Raw genomic sequence first — 10,003 nt, 5'->3', positions numbered from 1 at the left:
TTTTGGACTTTCGAAGAAATCGAAAAGAACAAACTTGAATTTCAAATAACTCTGCAACCAGACGTCATAGGAATTTTTAGTTTTATTTAATATCTCACTCGATGGATTTGGATGAAATTTTTGAAAACGCAACTTTTTATCGACAAGGGGTACCTACCCCTTGTACTTTTTTTAGAAAATCCAAAAAAAAAGTATTTCTAATTATTTGATCTAATTTGATAGGCCTGTTTATTACAAACTCTTATCTTTAAATAAAAACTTATTTCGAGACTTGGTTCCGAAGATATCAACTTGCCTCTGCAACCAGACCTCACAGAAATGTCTGGTTTTCACATATTAAGAGGGCCTTAAGAGACCTTTCGTTTGATGTCCCACTCGAAGGATTTGGATGAATTTTTTTAAATTGCAAGGTTTTTTGGCAAGGGGTACCTACCCCTTGTATTTTTTCCCAAAATCTTAAAAAAATATATTTATATTTTTTGTTCCTAAATGGGCCAGGAGGAGGTCAGGATCACTACAAACTCATATCCTTGAAACAAAACTTGTTGCAAGACTTGGATCCAAGATTATCAATTAATTTTGCAAAAACCATATTTTTAAAAATTATTTTTTTTATTTTTCAAACACATAAAAGGCAAACAAATGTTCATTAGTGTTCTCTCACTTCGATGTCATCATTGTAACAAATTCCTCATAATTAATCTGCCCATCACCATCCAAATCAGCTTCCCTAATCATTTCGTCAACTTCTTCATCGGTCAATTTTTCACCCAAATTTGTCATAACATGTCTCAACTCAGCAGCCGATATGAATCCATCACCATCTTTGTCAAAAACTCGAAAAGCTTCTCGAATCTCTTCCTCACTATCGGTATCTTTCATTTTTCTAGCCATCATTGTTAGAAATTCAACAAAATCTATAGTACCATTGCCATCAGCATCAACTTCATTGATCATATCTTGAAGTTCAGCTTCAGTTGGATTTTGTCCCAATGAACGCATTACAGTTCCTAATTCTTTTGTTGTAATTGTTCCATCACCATCTTTGTCAAATAAAGCAAATGCTTCTTTAAATTCAGCAATTTGTTCTTCATTTAATTGTTCAGCCATTTTTAAATAGATTTTTGTCTTGTTCTGTTTTTCAGTTGAAATTTTTTAATACAATTTTTGAACAATTTTGACAAATAAATCAATACTTTTAATATTTTCAATAAATAAATTGAAAAACCAAGCAGGTGTAACTCTCCTCTAATTAAAAAAAAAATCGGTGGCCATCTCAAAATTACGAACAAACACCGGGCAACTCTACTCAAATTCTTAAAAAACAACCAAAAACATCTTTTATTCAGCCAAAATGTAAAATCTTTGATAGAGGTCAAGGTAAAAACATTCATTACTTTTTCAGTGGGACGCTCTTTTATCTTAAAAAATATCGGGGTCTGTCTTTAAAATACAAGCAGGTGCTTGGCAACCCTACAGAAATACTAAAAACGCCAAAAACACTTTTTTCAAAATTTAAAAAATTTATTAAATTTTAGGTAAAGTTCTCTTCTATTCCACAAATGCGAGGTGAAAACTCGTTAATCATGTTACATTTTTCATTTTTTAAATAGGATGTTCCTTTTTTAAAATGGCAACCTTATTTTATTATTTTTAGTATCAATTTATCTTTCAATTCACACAATTTCAAACCTCTCACTTTATGAGCTTAATTAGTCGATTGTCACCTCTTCAACTAGGAAAATGAGCAGTTTGAGTAAGTATTTTTAAATGAGCCTTGAGTCTTAATCCTTTCCATTATGCTTTTGTTCATCATTTATATTAACTCATTCAACAACTCTTCTCAAAGCAAAACCACTCAATTACTAATAGTGCTCAATAAACAGTCGTAACTCAAAAGCTAAGAATTATTTTTCGAAACTCAATGATAAGAATCACTCATTTACTAAGACTACTCGATGGAGAAGTACCCAGAAATAAAAAGTAGTTTTTTTTTATATGCACGAGTGCGGTCCATGAGTTCCTAGATTCCTAGAGACTAAATGAGTAAAACCTCTTAAATTTTATATGTTGTTTTCAATTCAGCGTTCAGAAGAATCCAATAACATCCAGGATGGCTTTTCAAACACCCTTACTGCCACGGATATGACATATATAACGCTTCTCAGAAAAAATATTCTATTCATGAATTCAAATCAGAATCCACTCAAAACCACTAATACATTATTATTACTCAAGCGTAAGTTCAAATTTTCTGTTAAAAATTATTTTATTTTTCTCAAATATAATTCACAATCACTAGTTGAAGTGATAAATGGAGTGGAAGCGATTTAATTTTTTCCATTGAATATTAGAATGAGTGAATTCTTGAGTGAAACCAAGAAAAAACGACACTATTTAAATTGAGTTTTTCTGTTTTTGTTCTTCTTTGCATATTCACTCATCTAAAAAAGTCTTATAGCAAAAATTACTCAATTATAAAAAAGGTCCATTAAACGGTCATGACTCAAAAGCTCGACTCGAATCTCATAGAGTAAAATCATTCATTTACTCAAACTGCTCAATGATAAAAAAAAGAGTATGTGTACACATGTACACGCGACTGAAGTTATACTTCTCATTCAGTATATGTAAATGAATTTCATTTGATATTTTTAATTTCTATTATTAAATTAATTAATCCACACTTCGTTTTTTACATTTTTATCAAGTGAACAATAAATTAATTCTTTCATCCTCCTTGCGTCCATGTAGTTTTCAATTTATTTTGTGAAATTTACTCATTTTGTGCTGTTCAGAACGTATGGTATATGCTTAACGAAAGTAAAATGTGCGCATAAAATGTGCGATATGGTATTTTATGAGAATTGTGTGTAGTAGCAATTTGCAACTTGCAGGGTTGCTACAAAGCTTAAAATTGAGCTGAAATCAGCTCACAGCTCAGCTCAAATTTTGAGCTAGCTCACTTTTGAGCTATGTACCATAGCTCAGCTCATTTGAGCTGAGCTGAAAGTGAGCTGAGCTGATGGTTGAGCTGAGCTGTTGGGTGAGCTAAGGTAAAGTGAGCTGAGCTGTGATGGGTGAGAGGATACATTGATTTTTATTTGGAAAGTATAATGAAATTATAAAACACCATAGCTTAAGATGTTTGGTTCTAGTTATTAATGGAATTATTTTAACACATGGAATTTTTTATAAATAAAACAGATAATTTTTCGTGATCTTTTCTCTTGGTTTTTTTTAATAGTAAATATATTTCTATTTTTTTAGTAAAATATTTCTTTTTTTATCATAAAAAAAAAATTCCGGTACAATCCGGTTTTTCGACTTTTTTCAAAATTCCGAGAAAATCGCGTTTGAAAGTTGCTGTAAATTTTTTTTTTTCGAAAAATCCCCGAACTTTGAACGCTCCTGGAAGCTAAACCGCTTGAGAGCAATTTTTGGGAGCGATGCCAAATGATAGCTTGTGTCATGAGCCTACGCTTTGCACATTATCAGATTTTTAAAAAATCGCCTTCCATGTTAAACCGCCACATCATGCCTTTTTTTCAGAACCGTGCCTATTTTTTTTTTTTACTTTTAAGTTCTCCCGGTTTGAGAACGCGTTGACCTACAGGAATGGGAGTTGTACCCAAATGTAGGTTAGAGTCCCCGCTACCTTTTGGCATCAAAAATTTTATTTTCATTTTCTTCAAAATTCTGCGATATAGGCGTTGGAACGCTTTGATCTAGAGACAGGGGAGTGGTGCCATATGAAAGGTTATATTCTCAGCTACCCGATAGTGGTATAATCCGGTTTTTCGATTTTTTTCAAAATTCCGAGAAAATCGCGTTTGAAAGTTGGGGTAAAATTTTTTTTCGAAAAATCCCCGAATCTTTGAACGCTCCTGGAAGCTAAACCGCTTGAGAGCAATTTTTGGGAGTGATGCCAAATGATAGCTTGTGTCATGGGCCTACGCTTTGCACATTGTCAGATTTTAAAAAAATCGCCTTCCATGTTAAACCGCCACATCATGCCTATTTTTTCAGAATCGTGCCTATTTTTTTTTTACTTTTAAGTTCTCCCGGTTTGAGAACGCGTGGACCTACAGGGATGGGAGTTGTACCCAAATGTAGGTTAGAGTCCCCGCTACCTTTTGGCATCAAACATTTTTTTTTCATTTTCTTCAAAATTCCGAGATATTGGCGTTGGAACTTTCAGCTCAGCTCAAATGAGCTAAGCTATGGTACCTAGCTCAAATTTGAGCTGAGATGTAAGCTGAGCTGAAATGTGAGCTTTTTGCAACTCTGGCAACTTGCCACATGGAAATTACCACATGCTACTTGCCACATGCAACTTTCCACATACAACTTGCCACGTGTTGTGTGTTTTATGTTTGCCGTACTGCGGCGTACTGCATTTTTAAATACTAAAGTACTGCCTACTCTAAAGGTGAAACGACAGCCCTGCTACCCAGGGTGATCGCGTCGTAATCCCTTTGACATTCTTGTCAAAAAGTAAATTTTCATACCCACCCTCCCATAAGAAGTATAACTTCAAAAAATTGGAAACTAAACGAATAAAAACCAGAATTATCACGTTGTTGTTGTGCCTACTTATTGACTTATTGAGTGACAACTCAATTTTTTTAACTGCATTTCGATTGGATGTCAAAAAGTACCCAGAAGGCTTCTCAAACTGATTTACTGGCACGGAAATGACATATAGAACGCTTTTCACAACACAAATACTCTTCGAGATTCATACTCATTATCCATTCAAAATCACTAATACATTATTTCTCAAGCAATATACAAATTTTTCTATAGTTTAAATGCAATAAAATGGTATTTGAAAAATTTCAGAATTGGGAATAAACACTTTAAAACATTCCATTGGATAATGGAATGAGTGTTTTTTTTTAGTGCAACCAACTCTCCCAACATTATCACTCATTTGAAGAGTATGAGTTTTCAACTTGTACTCATTAATCTATAAGTTAAAAAAAATTCAGTAAATTTGAGTGAAATATTTTCTTCAGATATGAGTGAAACTCCGAAAGTATTTATTATCACTCAAAGAAAAAAAAGCAGATAGACTCTGTAACATTCCATTGGATAACGGAATGAGTGTTTTTTTTAGTGCAACCAATTCTCCCAACATTATCACTCATTTGAAGAGTATGAGTTTAATTTTTACTGACAACAATTTGTACCTACTCATTCATCTATAAGTTGAAAACATTCAGTAAATTTGAGTGAAATATTTTGTTCAGATATGAGTGAAACTCCAAAAGTATTTATTATCACTCAAAGAAAAAAAAGCAGATAGACTCTGTAGCATTCCATTGGATAACGGAATGAGTATTTTTTTGAGTGCAACCAGATCTCCCATTATTATCACTCATTTGAAGAGTACGAGTTTAATTTTTACTGACAACAATTTGTACTCATTCATCTATAAGTTGAAAACATTCAGTAAATTTGAGTGAAATATTTTGTTCATATATGAGTGAAACTCCAAAAGTATTTATTATCACTCAAAGAAAAAAAAGTAGATAGACTCTACCATCACCTCCAAAGGTTCGTACCCACTCTGTAACACACAGATGTCCTTCATTTTTCCTCCAAAAATCACGACAGTTCCGTTGTGAGTGATATGCATATTGATTGATTCGTGATGTGCCTAAAAATATTAGAAACATTGCCAAATCAACCGAATCGAAGGTTAAAGATTTCACCATCCACCGGAATGAGTTTCATCGAAAACGACAAACAGATAATGATACACCACACTGCTCTGCGTCCACTGTGATTAGGTTGCTGCCAGTTGCAGAGTTCAAGGAAATATTGAACTCGATAATCATCATCAAGGGTCAATATTATAGTGATGTTGCGGTGTTCCTATTCCCACACGTTCAACAATATACCATCAAGTTCCTTCGATTAAGTTCACAATCTCATCACAGCCGCCGCCGCGAAGCGGCTCCATCACAGCAGGATGTTGTCATTTTGAAGGCTGTCGCTATCACCATCAACTATGAACTGGCTGGAATGGTAAGGTCGTAGGTCGAATGGTCTAATAGAGAACTCGAGAGCGCAGAGAGAGGTGATGGCTTTCGGAAACTCATTCGTATAACTATGTCAATTGAATCATTTGGTCTTGTTGTTTATTTGTGTGGCATCGCAAACAATCCTCTCCAATTTCCTGCCACTGCCACCAAATGCTGTCCCCCTTGATACCTGCTCCAGATTGTCTTTTTGTCGATCACAAACAACAAACATTTAGGCCAAGAGAGATACTAGCTATATATTTTAGAAGCAAGGAAAGGAGGCAAAAAGCAGGCTATAGGATAGATTTTCTCATTTCTGCCACAACATCACAGAATGGCCTAATTAGGGTTAATTTCGAAAAGCCAGGTTAGCTGAAACTCCATGGACTCATTTGGTTTGGTTTCGATGACAGATGCGAGTCATTAATGTTGATTATTCGATTCAAACTGAGCCGAGCCAGATTGTTAAATATGCCTTTTCTATATATATTCCCCATGAAGGATTATAGGTTTGATTTTGTTTTCCATGCACACAAAAAGTGGGTGGAGAAATAGATGGAGATGATGTGTTTATAGACCATGCCACCTGATTGAAGTTATTTTGGCCCAAATGGAATTGTTATATAGACTGGCAATTTAATATGTCGAATATAGGTACCTCTTTGCATGTTTCTCTTCTCCATACACACGCATAGACGAGCTATAAGATTAAATTGAAACCTATTTATTTTGCGAACAAAGCATCATTGGATTTTCTTGGAAATCAATGCGAGTAGCTAGTAGTTGTCTGGTTATTGCAAAGTGATTAAGCCAAATTTGTTATTATATCGAGAAACATAAGACATTTGCAGTTCGTATATGTAAATTAATGAGGTTAATTGCCCCTATAGCAATAAGTTTCATATTGAATAGACAGATGACTTGACTTTGGAAATGATTTGATTTTTTTTGCATGAAAACACATAAACATAAGCAGGCAATATAGTATTCTTGCGTGAATTTGATGTTGAATGAGAACTAACCAGATTTTGTGTTTTTATTGACATAGCCAGGTTCAAAAACTACTTTAAACTGTTGGAAACATACACAATAATAAATAACCTTTTTAGTTTTTCAATTTTTTTTTGTATTTTAATTATTTTTTGGTCATATTTTTGTGATAAAATATTTTTATTCGAAAAAAAAAAATTATTGAATTAGTTTAGGTACTTCTTTTCCTTCTAGATGGCTCTGTAACAAATTTCATGCAATTTTGAATGGCTTATAACCAGTGAATAAGCAAGACTTTTCAAACAATACCTCATTTGCCAAATTAAGATAAATGGTTTAGAAGTAGTGTTGCCATAGATGAACACACACGATTTCGTATGTTCATCTGTTCCATCATAGATTTTAAACTTCTTCTTCCTTTTTCTCGGCGCTGTTATGATCTCGATGTCGAGGGAATCATAACCTTCCCACGTTACTGCTTCACACTAGTGATCCGCCTGTGGGGTTCGCCGGGTTGACCTCAGAAATCGGCGGCAAGCCTCCCGGTTTTGTATTGTTCCATTTCTAAGGCCAACTGAATGCTGGTGGTTTTGCATTTGCTTGTACCAGGAGTTTTTAGGCCTACCTTTCTTTCTATTTCGTGTTGGAACGTTGTATGATATTGCTTTTTTGACGGGGTTCTCATTATCTCTCCTTTGAACATGGCAATACAAACTGAGTCGGTCGTGTTCAATTTTTTGGGAGATGGTGTTTTTAACATGAAGGCTTCCTCGGATCTTCGTACTTCTAATTCTATCAAGCTTTGTTACTCCTGCTGTCATACGAAGCATCTTCATCTCAGCTGCCATTAACTTACTCTCATACTTTTTGTACATTGTCCAACATTGTGAACCGTATGTGAGTGCTGGACGCACAACTGCGGTGTAGAGTCTTCCTTTCAGCTTAGGGGGCATTTTTCGATCACAGAAGATGGCAGAATTTTCCCGCCACTTCATCCACCCTACGCTTACGCGATGATTGATATCGTCATCACAAGTACCTTCGTTATTTATCATAGACCCCAGACATTTAAACTTTTCACAGTTGGGAAGCACTACACCATTCAAATAAATGTCAGGAATAGGCCTGTGTGGATCAGAAAATGGGCAGCATAGGTATTCTGTCTTTTTCGCGCTTATGCGGTACCCACTACCTTCTAGAACATCCACCCATACATCAAGTGCTCGTTGCAGGGATATCGGGTCTTCACTTATGATGGCTCCATCGTCAGCAAAGAATAACTGATGCACTTTTGCCTTCAAGCAGGTAATCAAGAACGGTAATAAAGAGCAGAGGACTCAAGACGCTTCCCTGGTGTACACCTACTGTGATTTCGAATTCTTCGGTGACTCCAGCTGCACATCTTACTTTAGTAACTGCTCCATCATACATGTCCATAATTATCCGCACATAGGTTTCCGGAACTCCTCGTTGTCTGAGGGCCACCCATATCAGATCTCGTGGTTGTCGATCGAATGCTTTTTCAAAATCAACCAATACCACATGCAAATCCTCCAAGGAATCTCGATGTTTTTAAATAATGATTCTTATACTCTGGATTGCATCTGTGGTTGATTTACCCGCAACAAACCCGCACTGGTCATCAGATAGCCTTATTATTTTTCGCAGTCGGCTACCCAAGACTCGCTCAACGATCTTCATGGTGTGTGACATCAGCTTAATCGAACGGTAATTATCACAGCTTCGAGTATCACCCTTTCCTTTGTATATTGGAAGAAGGTAACTTTCCCTCCATTGATTAGGCATTCGATCACCTCGTATAAGCTTGGAAACAAGAACCATGAGCCATCTAGACCCGATGTCTCCCATCTTTTTCCAAAACTCTGAGGGTATTTCGTCTGGCCCAACAGCTTTTCCCTTTTTGGAGTATTTTACAGCCTCACTAACTTCTTCGACTGTGACATCGGATACTTCGCTTAAGTTAGGTGAAGCTATTGGAAAGTGTAGCCTTGGAAATTGTTCATTTAGAAGTTCGTCACAGTACTGTCGCCACCTGTGGAGGATTTCGTCGTTTTCCACAAGTAGTTGGCATTGAGCATTGTTAATAAACTTCGGCGAACAGATCTCCTGAGCATTTCTTCTTCTTTGAGCGGCTATTTTGAAAATGGTTGCGCCCTTATTCACGTTTTGTCGTAGCTCTTGAATAGCACCAGCAGTCGGGGTAGAAATTTCATCTAGCTCCCGATATAGGTCTTCCTTATTCTTGGCTTGAATTTGGGCACATATCTTCTTCGCTTCTTTCTTGCAGTTTCTGTATTCCACTTCGAGGCGTGACTTTTGCTCTGTATTATTAGAGGGGCACTTCGACCAAGCTTTGAAAGCCATTTTCTTTTTACTTACAACTGCTTTAGCTTCATCATTCCACCACCATGTTTCTTTGCCTTGTTGGTTGTGTCCTTTTGAAACCCCTAACAGTGTTTTGGCTTTTTCTATGCAAGTTCGCTGTAGGAGGTCCCACATACTTTGTGCTGTACTCTCTTCATTTCGAAATATATTGGTGTTGTTATACAGATAGTTTTGCATATTCGAAATAAAAGCTTCGCCTTTTTCCTTATCCAGATAGATTTTAAACTACTCAATGTAATTTGAAAAATTAAGTATCGCTGAAAGCGTCTTACTTCCCTACTGGATATTGGTCATGTGAAGTTGTACATAATCCTCTCAGGGCGAAATAGAAAAACTGTCATGTCATTGTGTCCAGAAATAAGCTACCAGAGGGCCCCAATTTTTTCATTTAAAAAAAAAAAAAAAAAAGTGCAGATTTTTCTACAACAAATGAAAGTAATCATTGGAAGGGTATAGCTCGACTCAAGGCAACACGATCTTAGACGCCCCGTTTCAGACAGCCCAACTCAATACATAGCACGATTCATCATAACTTAACATTTTTTTTTTAATAATTATGACGAATTTTGTTATTG

At 35.7% G+C, this 10,003-nt stretch overlaps 1 protein-coding gene across 1 annotated transcript; it reads right to left on the bottom strand.

Annotated features, from left to right (window-relative positions):
• Window positions 1-593: 593 nt before the first annotated feature.
• Window positions 594-1,195, bottom strand: LOC129919991 (calmodulin-like). Its single transcript, XM_056001137.1, has one exon. The coding sequence runs from the start codon at window positions 1,108-1,110 to the stop codon at window positions 661-663; it is 450 nt and encodes a 149-aa protein (XP_055857112.1). The 5' UTR covers window positions 1,111-1,195; the 3' UTR covers window positions 594-660.
• Window positions 1,196-10,003: the final 8,808 nt, after the last annotated feature.

The sequence above is a fragment of the Episyrphus balteatus genome, chromosome 4 (assembly GCF_945859705.1).
Source record: "Episyrphus balteatus chromosome 4, idEpiBalt1.1, whole genome shotgun sequence".
NCBI lineage: Eukaryota > Metazoa > Arthropoda > Insecta > Diptera > Syrphidae > Episyrphus > Episyrphus balteatus.
Note: the sequence above shows the minus strand (reverse complement) of the source record. Positions and strands in the feature narration are given on the sequence as shown.

Coding starts and splice junctions, on each gene's coding strand:
- LOC129919991 (XM_056001137.1), bottom strand. CDS start 1,110: ATGGCTGAACAATTAAATGAAGAACAAATTGCTGAATTTAAAGAAGCA.